Genomic DNA, 16,698 nt, shown 5'->3' with positions numbered 1-16,698 from the left:
GTATGACTTAGTTACTGTACCTGAAAAGTAAGTTCCAGAGGGTTCAGTTTAATATGGCGTGTAATTCTGCTGTTCTTTAGTTCTTGCAGTTGAAATGTTATTCTTCATTGATCTGGAACAGGAAGGCCTATTATTCCTGCTCTGCTCTACTGCCATCCACTGTACTGAGGCAGCAGAGTATAAAGTCTTATAGCTAGAGAAACACCACAGAGAGGACCACTCACTGAATACTGTACGGTTTCCTGCACCGATAACACCAATATTGATAGCCTAGATCTGATGGTGTGCTTTTGAGAAATGAATGATTTATATCTCCACATCAGCAGATAGGTCTCCTCTTGGTCCTCTCTGGTAGGGATGCCATGGTTATTGCAGACGTAGACTGCCTTAAGATGTTGCCTAAAATGATTGGAGGTTAATCCTCTCCACCCATTCTTCTTCTTTTCCATCGCCACAGCAGATTGATCTGTCAGGCTGCCAAGGCAGACGCAGCCAAGATGTCCCAGTCTGGCTTTAACGTCAGACAGCCAGGACTGGGCAGGTCCCAGTTAACTCCCTTAGAAGACCATTTGATTACTACCATGAAAGAGCTGCCTTTTTCTCATTTAGCCCAGAAGCTTTTAGATGGGCGTGTTGATGGGTGAGTTAAGAGTGGGTTAAACCCAGCTCAGTGCTAGAGACCATCGTGATTTAAGTATGAAGAGTGTTGGTAACCTCCACAAAAGGAGGTTGGTCTCTTACAAACAGAATACAACCACACACGGTGCTGATTGGACCATTGGAGAGATTTCTATAATCCTTAGTGCAGGAGCTTTTCTGGTGTGCTTTTCAGTGTGTTGGTCCAAAATACTTTAACCCTAGCCGAGTTCAGTGTTTACTTGTCACCGGATCCTGAGGACTTGTGCCTTGGCACTCCATGTGAGTGACAGATGAAGGGCTTATATATAATTTTGCAAAGCGCTTCCTCAATGTGTTCAGGCTTGTTGGCAAACCCCTTATCTGTGGAACAAAAACACGTTGAAGTGCTTGGATATAGAGGCTGTCACACTACCTGGGAGACGGTGACCTCATTAGGTGTAGAAGCAACCTCCAGTGTACCTCCGTCCGTCCTTGCGTGATGTGGTGAGGTGTGCACCCCCCTGGCTGTTCCGTCCGTGTGAGGAAAGCCCTCCATCAGCACCCACTCCTCCCCTGATGCCCTGCAGCCCCTATCCTCCCGGTCGACCCAGGCACTAACATGCCTGATAGCAGCCACTTGCTCTGGGCTTTGGAGCTGTTGATTTATGGGACTGTGTAGCTGCAGCAGCATCTGACCAAATGCCAAGAGTTCTGACTCGTTTCTCCTATCCTAACAGCAGGGCACGGCCCTCTTCTTATTTAGGGCCTGTTTGATCGCTAGATCTATGACTCACTCTATGGACCACTGTATTGTGTTAGACTAAACATGTTGATCAGTTTAATGATGATAATTGTTTACTATACATTTTAAATCCCATGTGCTAGCCTCAGCTGGGTGCACTACCTCGGTCAGAGTTATAGCTGTTTTCATATTGGAATAAATAAACAGTCAATTCAGCATGTATCCAAGACTCTTATCTTGATTGATGATTTTCTTTAGTAGTTTTTGTTTGATTTCTCAGTTATTTACTTGTCTAGAGTCTCTCCTCGGCCTGTGTTTGTGAGCACAGACCACCCTGGTTTTGTGTGTGTGTGTGTGTGTGTGTGGAGTTCTGCAGAGTAACTGTCCTCTACTGAGACTTGGCTGGCGTGGGGGTGGAGCTGGGGTTGTGCACTTTTGAGATTTAACAGGAATGCTTTGGGGATCGCTGTGTTTTTCAGATTTCATTCCCAACTCCCCTTTGGAAGTGGGAGCTGAGGGGAAAAGAGCCGTTGGGTCCTCAGTGAGAGCAACGTGATACCCTTGTCCATCCGGCTCCCTGTTACCTGACTGCGGTTCTTGTTCTCTCCCTCCACAGAACAATGAAGATCAAGTGGCATTCCAGGTGGGAGGGGGACTTTCTACTCTGGAACAGATTCTGCAGGTAGTCACTGCAACCTCCACCCCCACCTCACGCATTCCAATCAAGTGAGTTCCAGCTTTTACATTCAAATACAGCTAACCTAGTCTCCACACACACTGTCTTTTGATACACTATCTATTCAGATTAGAGGGTTTTACACAAACTACACTATATATACAAAAGTATGTGGACACCCCTTCAAATTAGTGGATTCGGCTATTTCAGCCACACCCGCTGCTGACAGGTGTATAAAATTGAGCACACAGCCATGCAATCTCCATAGGAAAACATTGACATGGCCTTACTGAAAAGCTCAGACATTCAACGTGGCACCGTCATGAGATGCCACCTTTCCAGCAAGTCAGTTCGTCGGATTTCTGCCCTGCTAGTGCTGTTATTGTGAAGTGGAAAAGTCTAGGAACAACAACGGCTCAGCCACAAAGTGGTAGGCCACACAAACTCACTGAACGGAACGTTGACTGCTGAAGCGTGTAGCTTGTAAAAATAGTCTGTCCTTGGTTGTAACACTCACGACCGAGTTCCAAACTGCCTCTGGAAGCAATGTCAGCACAATAACTGTTCGTCTGGAGCTTCATGAAATGGCTTTTCATGGCCGAGCAGCCGCACACAAGCCTAAGATCACCATGCTCAATGCCAAGTGTTGGCTGGAGTGGTATAAAGCTTGCCGCCATTGGACTCTGGAGCAGTGGAAACATGTTTTCTGGAGTGATGAATCACGCTTCACCATCTGGCAGTCCGACAGGCTTTGGCGGATGCCAGGAGAATGCTACCTGCCCGAATGCATAGTGCCAACTATAAAGTTTGGATGAGGAATAATGATTTGGGGCTGTTTTTCATGGTTCGGGCAAGGCCCCTTACTTCCAGTTAAGGGAAATCTTAACGCTACAGCATACAATGACATTCGAGACGATTCTGTGCTTCCAACTTTGTGTGGCAATAGTTTGGGGAAGGCTCATTTCTGTTTCAGCATGACGATACCCCTGTGTAAAAAGCGAGGTCGATACAGAAATGGTTTGTTGAGATCGGTGTGTAAGAACATGACTGGCCTGCACAGAGCCCTGATCCTCAAACCCATCGAAATCCTTTGCGATGAATTGGAACGCCGACTGCGAGCCAGGCCTAATCGCCCAACATTGGTGCCCGACCTGCTTTTGTGGCTGAAAGTCCCCGCAGCAATTTTCCCAAATCTAGTGGAAAGTCTTCCCAGAAGAGTAGAGGCTGTTATCGCAGCAAAGGGACACCAACTCCATATTAATGCCCATGGTTTTTGAAAGAGATGACGAGCAGGTGTCCACATACTTTTGGTCAAGTAGTGTATGTGTAGTGTAGTGTACACTATGTTTTAATACAAATTGGTCATGAAGGGTATGTGGCTGCTGCTTGTGGCTCTGTGAGGGTCATCGTCATTGGTCATAATGCATCTTGCTGACCTCTCGTGATGTCACCTCTGCTGAGACAACTGTGAGGAAGTGTATGGGATGTCAAATGACTCCATTTACTTTGGCTGGAACCTCCATGGTCCCCATACAATACAACTTCATGAATCCATTGAAATTGACATTTTGTATTTTTTTTGTCCTTTTTCCATCCCCATCCCCATATTCCCATACTCTTCACAACCAATATCCTGGCCTATTGCTGCTCTCATGAGTCATGAGCCGACATTTCACTGTCTGTCGTCCAACCGGACCTCCACTTAAAACCCATGAGCCTTACCAGCTGCTGTGTAAGCCTCTAAAGACATGTTCCACACTCTGACCTCCGTGACAGCTCTCCTCTGTTTACAATTTGTGATGTTTTTGCAATTGCGTAAAGTGAGTGAGGTAACCTCAACCCTTCCTTTTATTTCTCTGTTTATAGTGCTCGTATCTCAATCAATACTTTCAGAATGGATCATGAATAATAATGCACCCTTTTTGAAGGAGAAAGGGATTACATTTTGGTCATCTATTTTGTGTTCATTCTTTTCTGTTGATATACAGAAAGGCCATGTGTCTAATCCATCAGAAGGACTCTGTCGTGGTTTTGAGTTGTGGGTCTGGAGTTAGTGTGGCCTGCCAGTAGATAACCTCGAAGAGACCGCCATTCTCACAACACTGGAACTCTCTAATGGACTGGAATGGCCTCTCTCCTACACTCATTAGCATTTACTGTTTCCCAAACCTCTACTAATGGACAAATGCTTCTTATATTTCTAATGCTTTTAAATATGGCCATCTCGTGTTTATAGATTTTTTTTAAATAAAAAAATTATTCACTTCATTACTAATCCTGGAGAATTTGAAGCAGACTTCCGTATCGTGAGGAATTGTATTAACTTAAATTGGGTGGACAGGTTTTTACTTGTAGGTAGCTAGGAGTCTTTTGCTCACAATTGGACTGTTTCTTCTTGTTGAAGCGGGAGACTACACCCACACTCACTGTTGTTCCTACGCTTTGAGACAGCCACTTGGCGTACAGAGGAAGAGGAGTTGAATAAGATCAGAGGTACTTCTTTCATCCTCTGCCGGGCTCCTAGTCCAATCCAGAGTTGAAGTGTGCCATGTCTAGTGACAAAGGAATGGCCTCCCTGTTACCTTCTTTCAGGACTCAATTACCACCTTGTCTGAACATGTTGAAAATAACTTCTTCAGATCTTCTAGAAATATACATAAGACTGAGGACAACTTTCAAGCATGAAGGGGCAGGTCACTCCTGTGGGGTCATCACAAATAGGAATGTTAGAATGTAACCTTCCTAAAGTAAAGCTCAAGAAAGTTATCCAGTTCTGTTGACAGTTCTTAGTATGTGTTCCACTTGATAAAGTGGTATTATATGTTGAATAGTACATAATAACAGTATATTCATGATGTTACCAGTTGCAAAGCAGACGACGTGTTGCCAGTTCCTGTCTACCCAGCACCTGTGGGCTCAGGTTGTGATAGGCTAGCTGTCTTTGGGCTGACTCTGCTCTCTCTGTCCTCCATGCTATAGAGTAGAGTGCTGCCTCAGGCCTGGGGTTGTTGTTGGGCCCCTGAGAGCTATGAGCTTGGGACAGAACTTGTGATAACCCTCTTCCAGAGCACATCAATCCGTCCCCTCAGACATATCTCACCGTTGCCGCTTGCTATAGGCCACCCTCTGCCCCCAGCTGTGCCCTGGACACTATATGTGAACTGATTGCCTCCCATCTATGTTCAGAGCTCATGCTGCTAGGTGACCTAAACTGGGACATGCTTAACACCCCGGCCATCCTACAATCTAAGCTTGATGCCCTCAATCTCACACAAATGATCAATGAACCTACCAGGTACAACCCCAAATCTATAAATACGGGCATCCTCATAGATATCATCCTAACCAACTTGCCCTCCAAATACACCTCTGCTGTTTTTAAGATCTCATCAATCACTGCCTCATTTCCTGCATCCGTAATGGGTCCGCGGTCAAACGACCACCCCTCATCACTGTCAAACCATCCTTAAAACACTTCAGCGAGCAGGCCTTTCTAATCGACCTGGCCCGCGTATCCTGGAAGGATATTGACCTCATCCCGTCAGTAGAGGATGCCGGGTTATTCTCACCATCTTAAATAAGCATGCCCCTTTCAAAAAATGTAGAACCAGGAACAGATATAGCCCTTGGTTCTCTCCAGACCTGACTGCCCTTGACCAGCACGAAAACATCCTGTGGCAATCTGCATTAGCATCGAATAGCCCCTGTGATATGCAACTTTTCAGGGAAGTTAGGAACCAATATACACAGCCAGTTAGGAAAGCTAAGGCTAGCTTTTTCAAGCAGAATTGTGCATCCTGTAGCACAAACTCAAAAAAGTTCTGGGACAGTATAAAGTCCATGGAGAATAAGAGCACCTCCTCCCAGCTGCCCACTGCACTGAGGCTAGGAAACACTGTCACCACCGATAAATCCACTATAATTGAGAATTTCAATAAGCATTTTTCTACTGCTGGCCATGCCTTCCACCTGGCTACCCCTACCCCGGTCAACAGCCATGCACTCCCCACAGCAACTCGCCCAAGCCTCCCCATTTCCCCGTCACCCATATCCAGATAGCTGATGTTCTGAAAGAGCTGCAAAATCTGGATCCCTACAAATCAGCCGGGCTAGACAATCTGGACCCTCTTTCTAAAATTATCTGCCGAAATTGTTGCAACCCCTATCACTAGCCTGTTCAACCTCTTTCGTATCATCTGAGATTCCCAAAGTTTGGAAAACTGCCGTGGTCATCCCCCTCTTCAAAGGGGGAGACACTCTAGACCCAAACTGCTACAGACCTATATCTATCCTACCCTGCCTTTCTAAGGTCTTCGAAAGCCAAGTTAACAAACAGATTACCGACCATTTCGAATTCCACCGTACCTTCTCCACTATGCAATGGTCTCAGAGCTGGTCATGGGTGCACCTCAGCCACGCTCAAGGTCCTAAGTGATATCATAACCGCCATCGATAAGAGACATTACTGTGCAGCCGTACTCATCAAATCAAATTAGCCCTTCGTACATAAGCTGATGTCTCAAAGTGCTCTACAGAAACCCAGCTTAAAACCACAAACAGCAAGCAATGCAGGTGTTGAAGCACGTTGGCTAGGAAAAACTCCCTAGAAAGGCCAAAACCTAGGAAGAAACCTAGAGAGGAACCAGGCTATGAGGGGTGGCCAGTCCTCTTCTGGCTGTGCCGGGTGGAGATTATAACAGAACATGGCCAAGATGTTCAAATGTTCATAAATGACCAGCATGCTCAAATAATAGGTCTGGGACAGGTAGCACATCCGGTGAACGGGTCAGGATTCCATAGCCGCAGGCAGAACAGTTGAAACTGGAGCAGCAGCACGCCCAGGTGGACTGGGGACAGCAAGGAGTCATCATGCCAGGTAGTCCTGAGGCATGGTCCTCATCAACCTGGCTTTCGACTGTCAATCACCACATTCTTATTGGCAGACTCAACAGCCTTGGTTTCTCAAATGATTGCCTCGCCTGGTTTACCAACTACTTCTCTGATAGAGTTCAGTGTGTCAAATAGCCTCCAACACTCTACTCAACAAATTGGGTGTAGTCTATCACTGTGCCATCCATTTTGTCACCAAATCCCCATATACTACCCACCACTGCGACCTGTACGCTCTCGTTGGCTGGCCCTCACTTCACTCTCGTCGCCAAACCCACTGTCTCCAGGTCATCTACAAGTCTCTGCTAGTTAAAGCCCCGCCTTGTCTCAGCTCACTGATCACCATAGCAGCACCCACCTGTAGCAAGCGCTCCAGCAGGTATATCTCACTGGTCACCCCCAAAGCCAATTCATCCTTTTGGCCACCTTTTCTTCCAGTTCTCTGCTGCCAATGACTGGAACGAACTGCAAAAATCACTGAAGCTGGAGACTCCTATCTCCCTCCATTAGCTTTAAGCACCAGCTGTCAGAGCAGCTCACAGATCACTGCACCTGTACATAGTCAATCTGTAAACAGCCCAACCAACTCCCTCATCCCCATACTGTATTTATTTATTTATCTTGCTCCTTTGCACCCCAGTATCTCTACTTGCACATTCATCTTCTGCACATCTACCATTCCAGTGTTTAATTGTTATATTGTAATTACTTCGCCACCATGGCCTATTTATTGCCTTAACTCCCTTAATTTATCTCATTTGCACTCACTGTATATAGACTTTTTGTTTTATTTTTTTCTACTGTATTATTGACTGTATGTTTGTTTATTCCATGTGTAACTCTGTGTTGTTGTATAGGTCGAACTGCTATGCTTTATCTTGGCCAGGTCGCAGTTGCAAATGAGAACTTGTTCTCAACTAGCCTACCTGGTTAAATAAAGGTTAAATTAAAAACAGATATAAAATAAAAAATCAAGCCCACACTCATAATAGTCCTGTACATGGTTAAACATGTATTACACCCACATTCATTATATATAAACACACACCTTTACAATATGGGGGAAATGTAAGGGATTCAGGGCGAGGGATGGGAATATTGGGAGCCAGTGATGAGATCCAACACAAGGACATGGCCCGTCTGTCCACTAATCACTGTTGTTCATCTGGGTGGCTGTATGGCGTAATGGTCGGCGTCTGTGAGATAGACGCTAACCCCAGCGCTTGCTACATTATCTGTTTACAGTAATGCTGCCGTATTGATCGCCGCCTCTCAGATAAGCTGAGTGATTTACAAAAAAGTCAACTGCAGAGTCGGAGATGCTTGGGTAATATTACCCCCCTGGGAGGCCCACTCCTACTTGTTACCATTACATTAATGAGCTAATTCCTCTGAGGCTCGGCTAATGTCCCTGTGTAACCCTGTGGCCGCTGGATCCATGTCTAGACGAGCAGAGTAACAACTCTCATTAACATCAATATAACACACTATATATGATATACCAGAGATTTTTACCTGCAAAGTCATCCATAAACCAAATGGTATTGTGTGTGAAGATGATCCTTAATTGTTCTCCACCTGGATTACCTTTATCACACTCTTTCTGCTAAATTTACATATTCAAATCGCAAGCTGAGGGAGTATTTTTGAGAAAAAAATAAGAAACCTGCTAGTTGAAACAGAAAAAAATATACATCCATTGTTGGAGGAATTTTAACAATGCTCTCTCAAAATTGAAAAGGCACTCGCACATCTGAGCTATCTCTGCAGCAGGTGCATGGCAACAGTTGAATAAGATGAGAAAAAAGAAGAAACCCGCACATTGCTCTTGCTAGTATCACTGCTCTTTGAGCTTTACGTATCTTCTTCAAGGCCTTGCAAGTGTGAGCCCTACTCTGTGTGAATGTGTTTTCTCTTTGTGATTCTGAGTGGAGAGTGTGTTGTGCTCCCTTGGGGAGGAGGGGGCAGAGCTGTCTAAAATAAGCTGTAAATGATCACAGATCCTCACCAGGCAAAACCACAGCTTTGCTCTCTCTGCCTCTGGAGACACTTATCTTCATCATTATTATTATATGTTGAGGAAATGTTTTGCCCCAGTCTGGAGGTGTGGTTAGATGGGGGGGGTAAACGGTGGTGCCGTTCTGGCCCTGTTTTCAATATTTATTAGCACATCCTTCCTCACTTTGGGGAAATCCCTGCATGATTTAATTAGCAAAAGCAAAGTTTCCACATCACTACTTTAACAAATCTGACACTTCTCAGATGTGTAATTCTGTCAAGGAAAGATGGATACATTCTTCAAGTATTCCAACCTTGTGTCAACTACTGTGTGTTTATGGGACATGTCCCTGTGTCTCCCAGTAGGGGTCACTGGGGAGTAGAGGAGGGGAGAGACAGGACTGGGGGGAGTTTCTCCCAGTGATGTCTGGGCTCAGCACAAGAGAAGAGAAGCTAACGTCAGAACAGACAGACTGACCCACCCGAAGGGCTGAAGAGGTCGTATAACTTTTTGAGTTGTATTTGAGAGAATCGGGAGAGAACACTTGATGATACAATTCAGTTTGACTGTGGTATCTGGTATCTGTTTTATCTAAGTGTCCTCTCTGTTCTACCACATTGAAAATGAAACAGGCTTATTTTTAAGCTTTTTAGTTTTAGAGAGAGGTCTTAACTCCCGAGAAGGCTCTCGAGTGGCGCAGCGGTCTAAGGCACTGCATCTCAGTGCGAGAGGTGTCACTACAGACCCTGGTTTCGATTGTATCACAACCGGCTATGATTGGAAGTCCCTATAGGGTGGCGCACAATTATCCCAGCGTCGTTAGGGTTTGGCCGGGGTAGGCCGTCATTGTAAATAAGAATTTGTTCTTAACCAACTTGCCTAGTTAAATAAAGGTTAAATTAAACGAATAAAAATGAATAGTCCAGTGACTAAAACACTCTTATAGTTAGTTACCCACCTCAGTCACATGACTAAGTGTATGCTGTGTAATCAAAGCTGCTACCTTAGGTTTCATTTCAGGATGTCGTTATATGGTGTGAGTGTGTGATGCATGAAGGCTCATCAGATTACTCCCAGTTCATACCCAGCCAGTGTGGAACGTCTTGGAAGCACTCAGGGTATCGGAAAGATCAACAGAAGAATCAAAGGAAGTGTCATTTAGATAGCAGTGAATGAAGGGATTGTTTGACAGCACCAGGAAATGGAATTGCTCTTCACCTTGTATTTTGGCTTAGGGTTAGTTTTCTTTCCATGAACACACATTTTCCCTGTTGAAAAGCAGGGATTCAACCTGATCTGGAAGTTGGTCAGATTTCTGCAGCATTGCCATGGTCAGGCCTGACTGGGCACATAGGAAAAGCACTGAGATGTTGGGAAACGTGAGCTTGAGGTTCAGGTGGAACGATCTCCTGCTTGATAACCCAGTAACAAAAGCATAAAGAGTCTTTTACATGGATGATGTTCTATTATCTTTGCAAGAAGGGACGACTTCTGAAAATTGGAAACATTTACCTGTAAGGGGAGTCTACCTGGTATTTTCCCAGTACCCTAAACTATTGTGCAGTTTCTGTTGTGTTTTGTTTTCTGTTGTGTCTTGAGCCCCAAGTGTTTTCTGGGATATTGGGGCAGTACTATACTGCGGGGGGTCCTGACCTGTGCTCTAATTTTTCCCTTCCCAGCCATCTGTCTATCAGCCCCTGGGATACTCTATGGATTCTGGGATGGTTTAAACTTAAGAGTTTTAATTCAGCCACAGAGATCAGTGACACTCCCAATCCCCCAGCCCCCTTGTCATGTCCGAGCCTGTCGGCCACCCACGGTGATCCCCACAGGGCTCCATGGTGTATGGTTGTCCCAGGGGGCTGGCCCAGAATACTGTGTGCTCTAGTCCAGTCTGTGTGTCTTTAGTCTCTATCTAGCCCTTTACAATAGCTCCTGTCTTGAGGTGGCTGTGTGTCTATGGCCTCATCAGAACAGGAGGGTGGTTTGCTGTGGCCGGCCGTCTGAGGTTAAGCAGTTTAGAGTAGGTGAGCAGATTGCACTGCTAATTATCTACATCTCTCCAGGCTTCTTATTCTTCTCTCTCTCTCTCCTCTCTCCTATTTCCTCTCTCTTGCTCTCTCTCCGCAACCTGTCAGTATGGGCCATCAGTGGAACCTAATCCCGCGTCTACAAAATAAGGTTTCATTAATCCCAGATTAACAATGTACCTGTTGTATCTCCCGCTGGGTGTAGTCTGGCGGTTGGTGCAGGCACCAAATCCTTGGGTCCGGCAGTGGGTGTGGCATGCTGTCAAATGAGCACCCAGAGCTGTGGAGGTATGCTGCCTGTTAGGATGGACTGGCATACGTGGATCAACCAACGCCGCCTACATAGTGCATGGGAAACACGAGACGGAATAGCATGGCCCCTTACCAAATTGCTCCTCAAAATCTTTGAAATAGGCTGTCATCAAGGGGGCACGGCGACAGATTCCAGGGACAGGGAGGATATCAGGTGTCATGCTAATTAAGCTCAATTAGGTTGGAGGGAGCTAAAGATGGATCACTGAGATTTCTCATTGCATGAGCTGCTGTAAGGACATTACTCAAACGTACCTCTGACAGTCTCCATTTGTTTAGCGGGCCTAAAACATGCCTGATTAGCTGTGTTACAAAACAATTGCATGCTCATTACATGAGTAGTTAACTGAGTCGATTGTGAGAAGTCAGTAGAAGTTCATGACTCCAGATCTGACTCTGGTTGAGAGTGTGGTGATTAGGGTTGCAAAGCTACCGGTAATTTACCAAAGTGACCCGAATCTTCTGGAAATTGGGAAATTAACGGGTAATCTATGTAAATCTATGGTATTTTTGGTAATTTTATACATGAATATATATATATGTGTGTGTGTGTGTGTGTGTGTGTGTGTGTGTGTATATACGTGTGTATGTATGTATGTATGCATGCATGCATGTATGTGTCAATATTTCATTATTGTAAATGTTTGGCAGTTGTGAAAAAAAGTTAATAGTTGGAAGAGTTGTGGAGTCAAATGAAAATAATACCATTGTTGATTAGATCTTTTTTTCATAAATTATTTTCTCTTGAACCATATGGTCTATCTACTTGAACCATATGGTCTATCTACTAGATCTACTTTTTTTAATACTATATGATTTTTTTTTAAATAAAAATATATATATATATTTTTTAAAATGTGTGTGTGTGTGTGTGTGTGTGTGTGTATACAATTTTTTTTTAATTTTTTTTATTTATTATTCATATATAGTATAAAAAAATAGATCTGTGTCCATGTGTTTCTAGTAGATGGACCATATGGTTCAAGAGAAAATAATTAATGAAAAAAATAATTAATCAACAATGGTATTATTTTCATTGTGTGTATATATATATAACTTACTCCTTTATTTCAACATTATATATATAGGATATATCATGCCAAAACTCTGATATGAAACACCTAGTTTTCACTAAATTTATGGTTTATATTTAGGATAATGTTTTACAGATTTGTCATTCTATTATATATATTTTTTTTATCATCTTATTTGATTATTGTATTTATTTTACATGTGACGAGGCCACACAAGAAGGCCAAAGAGGATCATTTGAAGTACCAAAAAGGGCCACCAGATGTCTTGTGAAAAATTACATAAAATCCTTAAATTACCACAATTCTTGTAGTTTACCAGTAAACGTTCAAAAGTTTCCTTTAATATACCCTCCTTTTGCAAACCTAGTGGTGATTCTAATGGGAATGGAATTGAATTAAAGACTAAAATCATCAATATAATGATTGCTATAAAATGAAATGTGCATTCTATATAGTGAGATGGATCATTTTCAGCATACATTTGCAATGTTAACTTGTACAGCAACATTTTCCTTTGGATCCATCTTGGTTCCTCTCACATGGGTTTCTTGTAGAGAATGGAAGCAGTCGACGGCTGTTTTTCTCCCTAATAAGATTAGAGTAAATAAATTAAGGATGTGCCCTTTAATCTGCTGGTTAAGAGTGGCAGCCACCTGGGGACTGGCCTCTCCCCCCATCTTCCTACATGGATAAAGACATTCTGGGCAGGGAAACCTCTATTTATACATGGTGAAGAAACAGGGTGCTATGGTTGACAGGTTTTTATGGACACTGTGAAGATGGTGTTTGCCTATTTCATGCGTTGCTTTTGTAGCCTAATATTTACAAGATCTTTTTTAAATATTGACCTTGCCTTTTTTTTTGTAAGGTTGTCGTTCATATTCCGTTTGACTGCTCTGATGCTATCCCTCTCCTCATAATTTGTATAGCGTCTTATAGATTTCCCAGGCCTTTTCATGTCGAAGCTGTAACAGGATCAGCCCAACCCTGTCATTTGACCAGGTGACCTGACACCCTGCTATTGCGTCTTGTTTAATTCAATAAGGACACCTTACATTCCATCACAGTACCTGAAGGAATATTCAAATGAAACAGACTTTCTCCCCACTGTGTCAGGCATGGGAATGACAATGGCTTGGTTTAATCTCTGTACGTTAATTGTTCTAGTTCTTTTCTATCTGCATTGTTAGTAAGGGCCTGTAAGTAAGCATTTCACTGTTAGTCTACACCTGTTGTTTACTAAGCATGTGGTAAATAACATTTGATTTGATATGGACTTATTAAAAGCAGCACAGCATCAGACTGAGAGGAAAACTAGTATTTCATTCAATTGGTACCATCTTTCTAATGATGGTGGTATGTCAGTGAAAAACGGACTTCTTGCCGAGTTACTCAATCATGGATCTGTTTTTTTTTTGGGGGGGGGGGGGGGGGGGGGGGATCAGTCAGGCAGGCAGCCCCGGTGCTGGTCGGCTGCCCAGAGAGCACAGTTTGGTGGGGTTCTCACGTTACTTCACTCTGGCCCAATAGAGGTTGTGTTATCATTCCACTCAACCATGATGGCTGTCTTATTCTAACCACTCCATTTCAATACTTTTTTATTTGTTTTATTTTACCTTTGTTTAACTCTGCAAGTCAGTTAAGAACAAATTCTTATTTACAATGACAGCCTAGGAAAAGTGGGTTAACTGCCTTGTTCAGGGGCAGAACAACATATTTTTACCTTGTCAGCTCTGGGATTCGATCTAGCAACCTTTTGGTTACTGACCCAACTCAAACCACTAGGCTACCTACCGCCCCTTATAATATACTTTATATCAATATAACATAATGAGTGTGTTTTGGTGCTTGACACATAAACCGATGTCATTAAGTAGTGATTGGCAGAAACCGGGATCAACACACCAGGTGTGGTTTGTGTTTTCTCAGGAATGTGTTGATAAATGGTGGTGGAAAAGACCCAAACATTTTATTTGGCTAGAAAGCCCATACACATATGGCATATGATACCCATACAGTAAGATGCTTACTGTAAAAATGTTTTAGTAAGCAAGTTTTGGTGTGCTTAACCACTATTTGGAAATGTTCCCATAACTCACAATGTAATGCTTCTCAGATTATCACCACATTCTATGTCTGACAGCTTTACACTACATTGTCAATAATGATATGGAGCAAATGACAGATCTGCCCACTAGCATATGAAACAACTGGAATATTTTGGTCACGAGGAAGTTATTGGCAGACCTATCCACCTAGGCCTACATCAGTCTCTGATATTTTGTCTCTATATGCCGACTAGGTTGGAGTCGAAATGCGTTGCAGATGTGAAGGTTGCGGTAGATATCAAAATGTTTACCAGTTGAAATAAACATGGCCTACTTTAGAATAGGAAAGCCAGATTCCATTCTTCCTCAGAGCAGATAGGACACGCCACTCTGCTATTGGCTAAAATATACAGTTGTCAGAAAATATTAAGTGATGAAAGAAGGGCGAGGGGGAGCAGCAGTCAAGAGTAGAATGATTCATCAGGTATCTGTAGCATTAATCGTCTCTGGGGCTTGTTTAAAGCAGACATAATACAGAGGCATGTTCCGCTCACTGCTCTGCTCTGTCTGGCTGTACCTTGGGGCTCTGAGCTGAAGAGCTGCTGAGAGGAATGGCCTTATCTCCACAGAGGAAACACTACAGGATCTGACTCCAGATTGGACTGCCCGGCACTGTGATTGCAGATTCCATCCAGCAGCTTCTCTGGTTATGCAGATCTCTTGTCTTATTACTGTCCCACTCTGGATAAGGAGTTGACGAGTGAGGTAGTTTCGTTGTAAGCATAAGTAGTAGTTAATATAACTGGGTTCCTGAATGTTGCTTTCCGTCTCTTGCTGTCAGTGATGTATATGCTTTCAACTCTGCCAAAGATAAAACAACCTTTTAAGGAACCACACATTTGGTGTAGTGTGTTTTGGTTTCTTGATCACTTGAGAGCCATGTCAATGCCCGTGATAAACTCCTACACTGTATCTCGTGTTGTTTTGAATGAGCTGTATAGAGCGTAACATTCTGCCTTGAACTATTTAGTTTTACTTGTGACAAATGATTCATCTTGTTCTCCCTCTTCTCTCTCTCTCCTCTCAGGTCTCTATGTGCTGCGATAAACACCTACTATCTGGCATGCTCTCGTTGCCACCTCAACTGCACATATGTTATCTTCAGCAACAAGATAGCCTTCCTCATGGACCTGCTGCTACATCAGCTTACAGTAAGTGTCCTTTCACCACACCATAGAAAACATCTCCTATTACTACCATTATTGATATGTTAACATTACTTAACATATATGTTCTCTCAAACAACACGTATTATTTTAGCTTGAGTCACTAAAGTTTGTGTGATACTTATGAAGGTGACATGGCATGATCAGAACTGCAGCCAGTTTACCCAAGGACCAGGCTGTTTAAAGAATCCCTTCCAATGTCTCTGTAAATTCTCCTCCTGGCTACATGCAACACTTAAGTGCTGAAAAACTAGGACCTCATCACCAGCATTTGTTCCTTTCTGGCACTGTGTTAATAAAAGACAGAGAGAGACACACGCTACAGTATAAATCCTGGCCCAGCCACAGCCACAGGCTTAGCCACGCAGATTAGGGAATGAGAGAGGGAGGGGAAAGAGCAGCCTGTCAGGGAGGCAATATGGCGGCTAGGTTACCTGTCAGCCCATATCCTTCAGCACTCTCTGAGACTGTAAACATCAGCCGACTCCAAACATCTAACGGTGGCGGCTGCACACTTCACAGAATCAGACGAGGCACAGACATGGCCTTTGCTACATGCATGAACTCTATTGGGGCTTCCTTTTGCAGTCCTGAGTTCCAATCCAAAGCTGTCATATTTCCTGAGGGCACAGAGGGGGAGATTAGCCTGTATGCTTCAGTTTATATAAAACATATTCCCACAGCTGCTCTGACGACTGACATGTTGAACAGCACAATGCTAACTTTTCAAGTTGTGTTGGATAGAGACAAATATGGGGCCCATGAATAGTCCTTGTAAAAATGTGTGTGTGTACGTGCGTGCGCACGTGTGTTTGTGTTTGGAAGTGGGTGGGGTTAGCGGGTGGGGGTAGCAAGTGCCGCCGTCGGTGCTTGTCCCTCTTTTTAATTAGATTTGTGGAGAATGTTGGTGAATTTACTAACGCTGTCAGCATGCTGCCCTAACCATTAGTCTAAATGAGATGTTTTCAGACGTTTTACCTGCCCATCTCCTTATTTCTACAACACACACACCAAAATGTCACTTATAGTGCCTTCAGAAAGTATTCACACACCTGGACTTCTTCCTCATTTAGTTTCAGCCTGAATTGAACATTTATTACATTTAGGTGTCACTGGCCTACGC

At 43.6% G+C, this 16,698-nt stretch overlaps 1 protein-coding gene across 5 annotated transcripts in view; it reads left to right on the top strand.

Moving 5' to 3' along the window:
- The window catches only part of LOC139404678 (S phase cyclin A-associated protein in the endoplasmic reticulum-like), a 94,467-nt gene that overhangs the window by 49,656 nt on the left and 28,113 nt on the right, over positions 1-16,698 (top strand). For all 5 annotated transcript variants that reach the window (XM_071147465.1, XM_071147396.1, XM_071147359.1 and 2 more), the window contains 2 exons: positions 1,977-2,086; positions 15,437-15,560. In XM_071147465.1, the coding sequence (XP_071003566.1) occupies positions 1,977-2,086; positions 15,437-15,560 (234 nt within the window). The remainder of the gene's footprint in view (positions 1-1,976; positions 2,087-15,436; positions 15,561-16,698) is intronic.

Source organism: Oncorhynchus clarkii, chromosome 1 (genome assembly GCF_045791955.1).
Source record: "Oncorhynchus clarkii lewisi isolate Uvic-CL-2024 chromosome 1, UVic_Ocla_1.0, whole genome shotgun sequence".
Classification (NCBI taxonomy): Eukaryota; Metazoa; Chordata; class Actinopteri; order Salmoniformes; family Salmonidae; genus Oncorhynchus; species Oncorhynchus clarkii.
The sequence above is the reverse complement of the archived record's forward strand: the minus strand, read 5'-3'. Positions and strand labels throughout refer to the sequence as shown.